The sequence below is a fragment of the Mastacembelus armatus genome, chromosome 3 (genome assembly GCF_900324485.2).
Source record: "Mastacembelus armatus chromosome 3, fMasArm1.2, whole genome shotgun sequence".
NCBI classification, from domain to species: Eukaryota; Metazoa; Chordata; class Actinopteri; order Synbranchiformes; family Mastacembelidae; genus Mastacembelus; species Mastacembelus armatus.
This window is the reverse complement of record NC_046635.1, coordinates 16,400,386-16,412,643: the sequence shown is the minus strand read 5'-3', so window position 1 is coordinate 16,412,643 and position 12,258 is coordinate 16,400,386. Positions and strand designations below refer to the sequence as shown.

The 12,258-nt window shown below is 39.8% G+C and overlaps 2 protein-coding genes across 2 annotated transcripts; both read left to right on the top strand.

Annotated features, from left to right (window-relative positions):
* The first annotated feature begins 1,931 nt into the window (after positions 1 to 1,931).
* acta1b (actin alpha 1, skeletal muscle b) lies at positions 1,932 to 5,696 on the top strand. The gene is made up of 7 exons (XM_026294379.1): positions 1,932 to 2,089; positions 2,877 to 3,013; positions 3,506 to 3,830; positions 4,163 to 4,324; positions 4,646 to 4,837; positions 4,946 to 5,127; positions 5,286 to 5,696. Exons 2-7 carry the CDS (start codon positions 2,885 to 2,887, stop codon positions 5,427 to 5,429), a joined length of 1,134 nt encoding a protein of 377 aa, XP_026150164.1. The 5' UTR covers positions 1,932 to 2,089; positions 2,877 to 2,884; the 3' UTR covers positions 5,430 to 5,696.
* Positions 5,697 to 7,397: 1,701 nt separating this feature from the next.
* ccsapb (centriole, cilia and spindle-associated protein b) lies at positions 7,398 to 12,171 on the top strand. The gene is made up of 4 exons (XM_026293641.2): positions 7,398 to 8,122; positions 8,203 to 8,322; positions 8,921 to 9,138; positions 9,246 to 12,171. The coding sequence occupies exons 1-4, from the start codon at positions 7,762 to 7,764 to the stop codon at positions 9,426 to 9,428; spliced, it is 882 nt and encodes a 293-aa protein (XP_026149426.1). The 5' UTR covers positions 7,398 to 7,761; the 3' UTR covers positions 9,429 to 12,171.
* Positions 12,172 to 12,258: the final 87 nt, after the last annotated feature.

Sequence of the window (12,258 nt, the reverse complement as noted above, 5' to 3'; positions counted from 1 at the left end):
CCTACCCTCCTCCCACAAACACACACACACACTCCTTCATGCACACTTTCACTAGTTTCTGTCTGCACCCAAAGACACTTTACCCATTTGCACTTGTCAAGATTTCCCTCCCTCTTCTTCTTGTTTTCTAGATGTATTAAGGAATGCTGTTAAATATGATATTTATAATTTCATATTGTAGTAGTTTGCACAACTGTACATGTCCTATGCCTTATACATATATATATATCCTGAATATTTTTCTGGATGGCCTTTGTTGCACTATTTTGTACTGCTGCTGTAACAACTTAATTTCTGCTCAGGGATTAAAAAAGTCTTGTCTTAAAATTGTTTCCAGTGCAACAAAACTTTAATTTTTCTCTTCCAAAAGTCACTTTCCATGAATCTGATATACATATCTGAAGCTTTCCGATGCTCCTATAATGACAGTCAAGGATGTGTTAACTTTTTTCTGATCATTTTAATCTGCTTTATTGTAGACACTTTAACACTTTGTAGTCAAATGCAAATACATAACCCATTCTATGTTTTCAGAATGAATATTTGTGATCATGTATGTGTTTCATGAATTTACAAATGCCAGTTCATGTTTGTCTTTCTTTTTGTGTGTGTGTGTGTGTGTTTTCTTGGGGTTTTTTTCAGTATATTTGCAGTATTTTTGCAGTTTTCAGAAATGTGTTCCCAGGTGTCTTTACAAATGCATAATTCCATAGAGAATTGTGTCTCATTACAAGATAACTATGCATAATAATTGTGTCTATCTCTCATTTTTTGTACCACCTTTACACATGTCTCTGTTCCTCTGCTCTTCTTGTCTTCATTTGAGTTTATTACAAACTCCTTGGTACCTCACTTTCCACTCCCTCTGGTCTCAGTGTGCATGTACTGTATTTCTTTCTCCATTTGTCACATGCACACATAAGCCAGCTCCCCTCCTCCATTAGAGTTATAATTAATCCAGTGGCTCCAGTGGCAGAGCAGAGTAACCCCTACAGATAAGATTTCAGCTCTTGGCTGTTTCTGTGGTTCTCTCCTTATTTATTCAATATGACAGTTATTAGATATTGTACTGTAGATATTAGACCATGTGGTCTGCAGAGGCAGATTTTCAATTCTAATGTAACTGTAACATATTTAAGAAAGATAATTGCTTAACACTGACAGACAACCTGTAATTTTGAGTTCTCATCAATCTTGGAAAATCTTTATTATAACATGGTGTACATGCGTAGAAGGCTGAAGAGCGGAATATACACTTCCAATGTGAAAATGTAAAAATATTTCTAGGGGTCTTGACTTTATGTCAGGCTGAACTTTGTCCAGACTGCAATCACTCAGGCTTAAGTTTTGCTAATGCAGTTAGTTATAAATGGTCTATATATTTTCTTAATTTATTCATTATTATTATTGACATGACTTGAATTGTGAAGGACAAATTATTATTTAGACACAAACTGTTCCTCCTCTGCTCTTATGAAATTACTGTGTTATAAGTAATTGATCAACATGATGTGAATGAAATTTTAATCGGCACTGTCAGAGCTGCAACACTGGTCCTGGTTGGCAGCAGTTTAGGCTCTCACTGCAGCCTAAATCTGTTCAGATGAGAGCAGCATTTTCCCATTTTAAGGCTGGATAAGATGTACCAGCAGCAAATCTATAACCCTGCTTGGTAGCAACTGTTGTCTCCCCTAGAAACCCCCAGTGGCCCTGGCGATCCTTTTACGGCCCTCGAGGTGGGACCGTGAGCCTCGATGGGAGGTCAAAGCCACAGATCCATATATGGCGCGCGCTCTCTCCTCATCGGCGGCGCGCAATGTCACTTCTGATACCCTTCTGAAATACGATGGATGGAGTTCCTTCCTTCAATGCGGGAGGCGCGCCTCTTTGCTGTACCCCCTCACCCACTCCTCATCCACAGCCTGTCAGCAACCTAATATGGCAGAAGGCCGGGATGTGGGCCAATGCTGAGGTTTGTGAATGGTGGAGGACGGGTATATAAAGTGAAGGGGCAGCAGGAAGGACCGTAGCTGGTTCAGCAGCAGCACTGGTTGGGTCGTTCTCTCCGAGCCGCAGACACACTCCTAAGGTAAGATCTTGCAAACCCTGAAGCCACTCATCCAGACTCGTACACCAGACTAGATGTACTAGAACTCCACTAGAGCAGAGGTTAGGCTTGAACACGTACATACCGGCAGATCCACAGTAGACTACTAAGCTGTAGAAAAAGTCTGTTGACAACTGTGACCTGAGAAAAGACAGCGGACTGACTGTGGTCATAGAAGTACAGTGGAGGACAGGACAGGAGCATCTCTTATTTGAAGTATCAGCTCAGGATATTGTGGATAGATAAACAGACAAAGCAAATAGTCTACAGTAGATCGGCTGATAGACTCATCTGATTCACAGTCTTTAGATGTGTAACAAATAATCAAAGTGACGCTGCAATGACCAATTGCCAAATAAATTTTAGTACATTTTAGATCCTTTATTAAGCTCAAGAAATTGCATAGTTTTATTCTCGCCAACCTAGAATGATATAAAAATAGATCTTGGTAGAGGCTTGTAAAATTTCAGCCCAAAGAAAAACTATTATGTCACATATGATTCACTTATGGTATGTGATTTTTATAATTTTATAGCATTTTTACGCCATACGTAGGCATGGATACGTTAAGAGCAAGTTATAGACCTGATCGTGTGCATGCTAGAGTAAATGTTGCAATTACTTTTAGTCTCTAGGTAAAACCCTATAGTGTGGGCTTACAAGACACACAAGGGTGAACCAGTTATTTTTGACCCATTCAGTCTCCATCATTATGTGGATTATGTTTGGTGAACCGAGCTGCTTCCCCCCCCCCCCCCCTCTCTAACAGAAGCCAACATGTGTGACGACGATGAGACTACCGCTCTTGTGTGCGACAACGGCTCCGGCCTGGTAAAGGCTGGCTTCGCCGGAGACGATGCCCCCAGGGCCGTGTTCCCCTCCATCGTCGGCCGCCCCCGTCATCAGGTAAACGGTGAACAAAAATATCTAAAAGGAAACATTAAGTGGCCATTACGGTAATCGTTAGCGCTCAGCCAGTTGATTGTCTAATATAGAGACATTATATTTGGAGTCATTTTAAAGCAATAACTTTAACATTTTACAGGTAGGCTAGATACATTAATCTGCCAATAGGCCTATTGAAATTTTAGGTTTTTTTAAAGGGAGAATTTAGTATTTCTGCAACGCTCAGGAGAATTTATTGTTGAATGGCTTAATCAGTTTTAGCCAGGTAATTTTGGCATATTCTACCTGAAGCAATGTGGCCCTTAGCTCTTTGAAACTAAATTAGTCACAAAATTGTAGTCCGTCTGCCTCTGTTGGCAGCGCACTTGGCTCGATGTTCATCATGCCTTTCCAAAGACTTCAAAGTAACTAAAAGAAGCACATAATCCTCTGTGGATTATTTGAGGTCCCCGGCTAAACTTTCCAATATCCTGCCCTCTCTCCTCCCTTTAGGGTGTCATGGTCGGTATGGGTCAGAAGGATTCCTATGTTGGCGACGAGGCCCAGAGCAAGAGGGGTATTCTGACTCTGAAGTACCCCATTGAGCACGGCATCATCACCAACTGGGACGATATGGAGAAAATCTGGCACCACACCTTCTACAACGAGCTGAGAGTGGCCCCCGAGGAGCACCCAACCCTGCTCACCGAGGCTCCCCTCAACCCCAAGGCCAACAGAGAAAAGATGACCCAGATCATGTTTGAGACCTTCAATGTCCCCGCCATGTATGTGGCCATCCAGGCTGTGCTGTCCCTGTACGCTTCCGGCCGTACCACCGGTAAGACTGACAGCAAGCAGCTGCCATTCAAGACAGTCAAAGCTTTTAACAGACATAACATGCGGAGACAGTCTTGCTTATTGAAGAAAAACATGCATTTGGCAAACCGTATTCATAAAATTCACATAATTCATAAAACAAAGGCGACGAATACTCAGCGATCAATAGGATTTTCTCACTGAAGCCTTTTTACACAAACCTTTTTAGACGTGTTGACCAGACATTGTGGGAATATTTTCTGCTAGTGAATTCCCCTTAAAACACCTACTTTAGCCACAGTTTTATGCACAAACCTGTTGATTTTAACTAATTGTATTTTTGATTCGCTCTAGGTATTGTGCTGGATGCTGGTGATGGTGTGACCCACAACGTGCCAGTCTATGAGGGTTACGCCCTGCCCCACGCCATCATGCGTCTGGACTTGGCTGGTCGCGATCTGACCGACTACCTGATGAAAATCCTGACTGAGCGTGGCTACTCGTTTGTGACCACCGGTAAGGAACTATATAGGTCTGCTCCAATAATCCCCTACCCAAAAAGAAATAAACACTCAAAGACCATTTTTTAGGCAGACATAGCTAATTTGAGCAGGAGACAATAGCCTACATTAGAATTTTGAGCAAATTATAATCATAACAGCTTGTGTCCGCTATGCCTGACTGAAAATTAGACATAGCTTTGTAAATGCTTAATCGTAGGTCCAAATGGATGTAGCAGTGTGGTTAAGTAAAGCAAACTCTAGATTTCTCAGGTTCAGACATGTCAGTCCTTCCGTTGGCACTCTGAAGGGTAATTTGTCGACTTGCCCCCTACAGCCGAGCGTGAGATCGTGCGTGACATCAAGGAGAAGCTGTGCTATGTGGCTCTGGACTTCGAGAACGAGATGGCCACCGCTGCCTCCTCCTCCTCCCTGGAGAAGAGCTACGAGCTTCCCGACGGTCAGGTCATCACCATTGGTAACGAGAGGTTCCGTTGCCCTGAGACCCTCTTCCAGCCTTCCTTCATTGGTAGCTACCTAATTTTATATTTCTCCTTAAACTGCCAACATTTGAAATTTGGAGGCATGTTGGCAATACCGACTACACTTTTACTAATTGCCCCTATCACCTGACCAGGTATGGAGTCTGCTGGTATTCACGAGACCGCCTACAACAGCATCATGAAGTGCGACATTGATATCCGTAAGGATCTGTACGCCAACAATGTGCTTTCTGGTGGTACCACCATGTACCCTGGTATTGCTGACCGTATGCAGAAAGAGATCACTGCCCTGGCCCCCAGCACCATGAAGATCAAGGTACTTAAATTTACTCTATTATTAGAAATTACAATCTTATGTCAAAATTTAAATGTTTTATGTATAAATTAACAAATTCAGACAAACATTAAACAAATGTAATGTAATAGTCAGTATTGATCACTGGCACTTAAGGAATCTACTTTCTCCTCCTCCAGATTATTGCTCCCCCCGAGAGGAAGTACTCCGTCTGGATCGGTGGCTCTATCCTGGCTTCTCTGTCCACCTTCCAGCAGATGTGGATCTCCAAGCAGGAGTACGACGAGGCTGGACCCAGCATTGTCCACAGGAAGTGCTTCTAAATTCTCCAACTTCTCCACCTTCTCCATCAATTTCACCACCAGCTATCTGGAGATCAGGCGAGGAGGAGAAACTTCTGCGGCACAACAACACTGCTGTCAGTGGACTGTCTATCTGCGCTGTTGACATTCATATGCATTTTTTTATCCTTTTAAAATGTGCATATTTTATAGCTGTCTGTTGTGTGTGTTGCCCGGAGAAAGGCTGTGAAAATACCACCATTGAACCATGCATCCACCCTAATAAAAATAACAACATGTTGCCCAACACATGTGAATGTAAGTGTATATACATATTAATAATTTATTAAAGTCCATTATTTGGTATTTTTGACCCTGACCTTGTTTTTCCATTAGAGTGACAGGAGTAAGAGAGGATAAAAACCCTTTGGTTATTTCTAGCATTCGAAAGATGTCATTCAACCTTCAATTTCCCTTCATTTGCAAATAGGCTACATTCTTATTTTAAAATTAGAATTCCAGCAAGAACTGGGGAAACATAAATAAATAAACCATCAATTAAAACGGGGAGAAGTTTAACTGACTCACTAATGAGTTCAATCAGTTGATCAGGAGCAAGGGGAAGTTTGGGGCCGCGGTGCAAGGATGTAGGCTATTATAAGATAATTACATCATAATACATAATAAATCTTAATACGTCACTGCAACGTTGTTGGCATGGCTCCCCGTATATGGCTGAATTGGGGAAAGAAAATGTATCTCTCTCTGTCCCATCAGTCCATTCTGGCTGAGGACTGCGAGGTGACAGGGGTGCTGAAAGGCGACGCTTTAAAGCTCCAAGAGTCAGAGTTTGACTTGCCAGGAATGTGCCTACACAGCAGCAGATCCGCTTTAGACTGAAGGTATCATTAACCGTGGGACACCCGACACCTGGCTCTGAATCCCGTTGAGCTGCTTGCCATGAACGCCCATAGGCGTTGCCGCCCCATCCCTCAGACCATCTTTAGACAAAACCGTGGCAGTGGGCACTACCAAAGAAGCTCAACGGGTTAAACGGGTAACCTATTGGCTAGACTCTGCTAAAACCACAAAGGAGCGCACAAGCTATGCGCTTGTCACATAATTGGCCTGTTACGTCACCTGTAATAAACATGTATTTTATTAGTCTCTCCCCTACAGGTAGGCCCACACATAGCAAGGTGTACCAGAATATGTTAACAGTTTATAAACTTGGGCGCAATTAAACCCTAATTTAAAAGTCATAGGCCACCCAGTAAGTGAAAAGAGAAGAGAAGAGAAGAGAGCAGAGCTTTTATTTTGCTTTTCCATCTTATCGAAATTAGCAGCCAAATATTTAATAACAGCTCTCACTGCATGCGTGACATACCGGTCTGAACGTTTTAAAAACGTCCTCACGCAGGCGGAGCTAAGAGATGCAGCATATGTGAACGCCATCTGTTCTGCACTGCTTCCGTGAAACCTTACCCCAGTGTAAATATATTTACTGTGCACAAAATTAGATTCTTAAGACCAGAATTTCTCGCTGTAGGTCTATTGTCAATGAGAATTTTGTTTCAGTGGACGGTGCGCGCTGACAGACTATTATCGATGCTCAGTGGGACCATGTGACAAACATCTAGAAATAACAGATTACCCCCTTGCGGGGGTAATAAGGATCAGTCTTATCAACCACACAGATACTCGTTTACTGTGTAACAGTTTATATGATTCAGTTCAAATTGGCAATCCTATATAAGCTAACTTCAAAGCTTTGAAAGGTCAAACGCGCTTTTTAATAAGAATACATAAATGATACTGTAATAATTTGTAAGTGTACAGGCTGTAAGTCCTGCGGTGTTTTCATACGTAGACTGAGGCTGACCTTTCATTTGAAGTATTCAAGTCCTTTAAATCTGTGGAGCCAATTAGAGGAGACGATTGTAGTTATGTAATCACGTTTCTAGTTAGCGTCTGACGTCATCACGTTCAAAAATTTTCGTTAGCATTTCACCAGGCGAACTGATTTTCGCTTTTTTTTTACAAAATTGAATTTACATAATTAAAATTATTTCTTTTGTCGAGATACGCTTCCATGTTCTATCGCATTCCGGGGAGGCGAACCTATCCGGGCAGAGGGGAAACTGAGCGGTTTTTTAGCTTGGGAGAAGCTTCACGATATGGTTTAAATGTGTGTTGACCAACTCAAAGAGCTGGGTAGCTAGTGTGGGTTAGTTTGGATGTTTGTTTTGGGCTTTTAACAGAATATTTTTGCGATACACATATCATAGACCTCTTATGCGTGTGTTTACTGACTTCTGATGCCAATTTTAGATTGGATTATTGGCGCAATTATAACAGTTTTGAAAAGAGCGAGATGGTGACAAAGAGGATCCGGTCGGAGTACATGAAGAAATTCACAGACCCCAAGTGGGAGACTTACAATAAGTGTTACGAGGAGATGCTGAAGTACAGGCTGACCCGCAGGATGCTGGAGCACACACACAAACCCTGGTTTTGGAGTGGCTCTGACTCTGACTCAGATTCTGGAGGAAGAAGTACCACACCTACCGGTAGGAAACAACGGTCTGAGGCTGAGCTAGAGGAGTGTGAGGGAGTGAGAATGGACACACAGCAGGAGCAGCAGACCAGAACCGATGGATCTGTACACAAGGTTCCCTTTCAAGGGGAGGAGGAGAAGGAGGAGAAAGCGTCTCTTCAGAAGTCAACAGATCATGGTAATCATGAGCTGTATTTTATGAAAGAAAATACTTTACAACACATTGATATTTGCATATTACTCTACTGTACTCCCCAGGCATACAGCTTAATACTGTCAGACTGACCAGTGTACCAGAGGTAAAGAGAGAGGAACAGCAAGCCAGCAGCAGCCAGCCCAGTAAATGGTCAACAATTCCTTACACAGAACAAGACCAAAGTGAGTCACAGTAGAAAAATATTGTGTTGTTCAATATTACCTTATGAAGTCAGAGTTTAAATGTCATATTTGACTTCAACATAATATTTTTTGGGAGAATTTATTCAGTCTTTGGATGTTCCCTGTTCATGGTTGTTTTTCAAACAGTGATTTGCCAGCTAAATTTTTGTTTATATCCCTACTAGGTATTGACAAATCAGAACTCAAATATTTTTTTCAGTACCACAATATTTAGCACTAACAGAGAACATTTTAGGGTAGGACTTGCAAAAGTTTGACAAACTGCTTTCTTACTATATAGGATTGTAGTTAAAATATGATAAAAACAAATTGCTCTGTTCATTCAATGCATACAAATACTGTTTTCAGTCATTTAATTTTTTTCTACCTTCATATATGTTCAGAATGTCATATAATGATTCATACACATTGACACAACACGGTTTCTTGCAGATGATATACTCACTGTATATCAAATGATAATTTACTAATTTTTACTAATTATCAGGGAAAATTCATTCTTGAAGAGTTAAAACAGCCTTTGAGCCATTCTTAGTATGTTGGTGCTTCTTTAAACTGTTGTCCTTTCTATGTCTAGAGATAAACACTGGAGGACCACAACCACAGCAGAGTAAACCCTCCAAATCCTCAAAACAAGCTTGGCGTTCCCAGCGAGTAAGGCCTTTATCATCACGGCAGCCCAAGGAGGATAAGGAGAGCAGACATCCCTTTGCCCTGTATGGTTCAGGAGAGAGGGATGCAGACATTGCTGGAAGAAAAACACATAATGTAGGCCCTGCTTCTTCAACTAATGAGGTAATTTTGCCATGTGTGTTGTTCTGTAAATTTATGTCCAGCAATCTGTGTTGTGACTGAGCACATATGTCAACAGGAGCTAACAGTTGGGGTTTTTTTCCTGGTAGATCCATGAGTCGGCTCTACGTGCTAAGACCAGGCGGGAGGTGGAGCGTCACATCCAGACCCAGAAAACCAAACAGCAGAGAGCCAAGTCTGCTGTTCTGGACAAGGCAAGGAAGCTGCTTCAACCTGAGTTTAACCCTTGGCTTACTGAGTACATGCGCTGCTTCTCTGCACGATCACGATAAGACACACACTGTATATTATTGTATACTATAATGAGACTATTGAATTCAATTATTTTAAGGTAGTATAAATCTATAATTCATTTGTATGTCTAAAATAGTCTTTTTAGCCATACTTTGATGTGGTCCCTTTAAACACAGCTACTGTATATAATACCATATTCTGTCCATATTTTTATACATGGACTCACATAGGGGTATACATTCAATCATGTTCCTACTTTAAAAAAAACATAAAAAATGTGAAATATGATTGGACAATACATCACATATTATATACTAATGTACAAAAATTGTTGATTTGTTTAATCAAATCAAATTTATATAGCTTTCTGTGTGGATCAGTATTTTCTTGTGCTGAGAACGCTGATCAAAATAGCAACATAGATACAAAAAATATATCTATGAAGGATGTTAACACCTATTGATTTTTAAAAAAAGATGTGGTTATTGTAGAATTATCAGTTTCTGTAAATTGTGTTAAGGTTCTGTATTGATCCAAACTGGTTTAGATAGATTATGAGTCACTCTTACTTCTCTGTGATCTGGCAGCTGCATTTTCTATATTGTTATACTATGACTTTATTATTTTTTCACAAAATTTTAGTGCTACTACTCCCACAGTTTTTAACCCACATGCACCAAATTCAAGCTTGTTACCTGCATTTCGTGCTGGAAATGGTGTGCTATGACTTTTGGATCTGGTGTACAGATCCTATACAAATCATGGAAGAATATTTTGAAATTAGTTTTTTAAAATATCTCAAAACCTGTTAAAGATATCGAAGTCTTCCCTTTGGCACTCCCCACACACCACAGAAACATTTCCTTCACAGTGCCATCATGTGGCAAGTTTACAGATATTTTTTAATTTGCATTTTGGTTAATAATTTATGAACTATAAGGCATGGAACAAAAATCTTTTTTCCTTGGCTTTTTTTTAAATTATGAAACATTTTCCAATTGTTATGGTCCACTACAGTATGACTGTACAGTATGATTTTTCACAAGTTTTCCAAACACTTTTAAAAAAACTCTCTATTATCCATATTTCATCTACACTTGATCAAGCTTGATACAATACAATACTATGATACCACTTATTCTGAGTTTATTCAGGAAGTCACTTTGAGCAGGCATGAAAAGTCTCATTTACATTTGCCACTAGGGGGTGCTAAAGGTGGATTTATTTAGGTGGATTTAACTGTAACTGCAGGGAAGCCATGATTCTGAACCACATTCAGAACATCCATCCATGCATCCATTATCTATACCTGTTTGTTCCTTAACCAGAGTCACGGGGATCTGCTGGAGCATATCCCAGCTCTCTTGGCCCCTGTGATGGACTGGTGACCCTGGACAGGTCACCAGTCCATCACAGGGCCACATATAGACACACAAAGACAAACAACCACACACACTCACACTCATGGTCACATGTCATGTCAGCATGCTGTCATTGAGATCTTTTGTTGATAGTGTGCAGCTGGGCTGCACAAAGAGAAGGCAAGTGCATCAGTTAGAATTTTTTATTTTTTAGTGGTTTGTTCTGTAGTTGTGTTAAGGTGTGTGCACAGCTATCAATTAACCTGGTGCTAACACAGAATGAAAATAGATGTTTGTGATTTAATGCCATTGGGATGACTCTGAACAGTCCGTCTGTGGTCCTGTGGATACTGCAGTCTTACATACATTTGTTGTGTGATTATTTTAGACAAGAAAAATGTAACATAAAAAGTGACAGCTACTTTAGGTTCTTTATACCACATAATAATCAACAGACCTAGCTGAGTTTCTTTGTCATCATTGTTATAGAATGTAGATAAAATCAAAATACAAATGGGCATAATGGCATAAATGACCTCTGATTATCATTGCTCTTAATAAAGAATACATATAGCTAGTTCACCAATTACCAGTTAAAACCACTCTGAAATATGACCAAAACAAACAGCATTTTGATTATCATCTTTCCTAAATAATTTGTGTACAGAATACATTGCAAACGTTTAGGCTTTCATCTTCTGAATTTCTGTATACAGTATTTGGTTGTCTTTGTGAATTGTACATTCAGGCATTTAACATTTAAAACATTTTTTGTTTTTCTGTTGCAACTCTTATTTCAGTATTGTAGTACTTGATTTTCTTTTATAATGACTGTTTGTAGTGCTTTAAACTATGCTTCAGTGTAGGTCAGAGAACAGATATATTTTGTGCAATATTGTTATTTTGAATAACTGCATTTGAGCTGGTGTTTTTTTTTTACATGTGGTGAGTTTGACAATCTAAAAGTAGGACCAAGAAGACTGGTAAGTTCTAATTTATTTCATTTTTTAAAGAGACCAAATTTTATAGTTGATCCACCAAGCCTAAATATTTCTTTAGACCATGATAGTGTCATCCTAGATGATAATCACACTCCAAAATCAGGGATAATCAAAAAGAGATAACCAAAAAAATCACCACAACTTTCAAAGTGAAGCCTGGTTTTAGTGAAAAAAAGACCTCAGAATTAATAAATTCATAAATTCACGAGCTTCTGATTGTCCCCACGACACATAACTAGTACAATGTTATCCATTTAATTTACTGATGATATAAAGGATTAACAACTACAATATAGTAAAATTGTATAATCCTGTATAATTTCCTGTTTACAATAAACAATGTATGCTCACAATTTGATTTAGAAGACATCTGTTGAGGTGGTGGTGCAAAAGCTTTTAATTAAAAACTTCCACCTGTCTGTCTTTCCTGTCTTGTTTGTACCACATTATGTTCAGAACTTTAAATCAAGTCTCTTTAAAGAACAAATATTTAGCATTAGTAATAG

Bases quoted from the DNA above. Each gene is read 5' to 3' on its own strand.
- acta1b (XM_026294379.1), top strand. From the start codon at position 2,885: ATGTGTGACGACGATGAGACTACCGCTCTTGTGTGCGACAACGGCTCC. The intron at 4,325-4,645 runs GTAAGGAACTAT...TGCCCCCTACAG, and splicing joins CTACTCGTTTGTGACCACCG to CCGAGCGTGAGATCGTGCGT. The intron at 4,838-4,945 runs GTAGCTACCTAA...TCACCTGACCAG, and splicing joins CTTCCAGCCTTCCTTCATTG to GTATGGAGTCTGCTGGTATT.
- ccsapb (XM_026293641.2), top strand. From the start codon at position 7,762: ATGGTGACAAAGAGGATCCGGTCGGAGTACATGAAGAAATTCACAGAC. The intron at 8,123-8,202 runs GTAATCATGAGC...TGTACTCCCCAG, and splicing joins TCAGAAGTCAACAGATCATG to GCATACAGCTTAATACTGTC. The intron at 9,139-9,245 runs GTAATTTTGCCA...TTTTCCTGGTAG, and splicing joins CTGCTTCTTCAACTAATGAG to ATCCATGAGTCGGCTCTACG.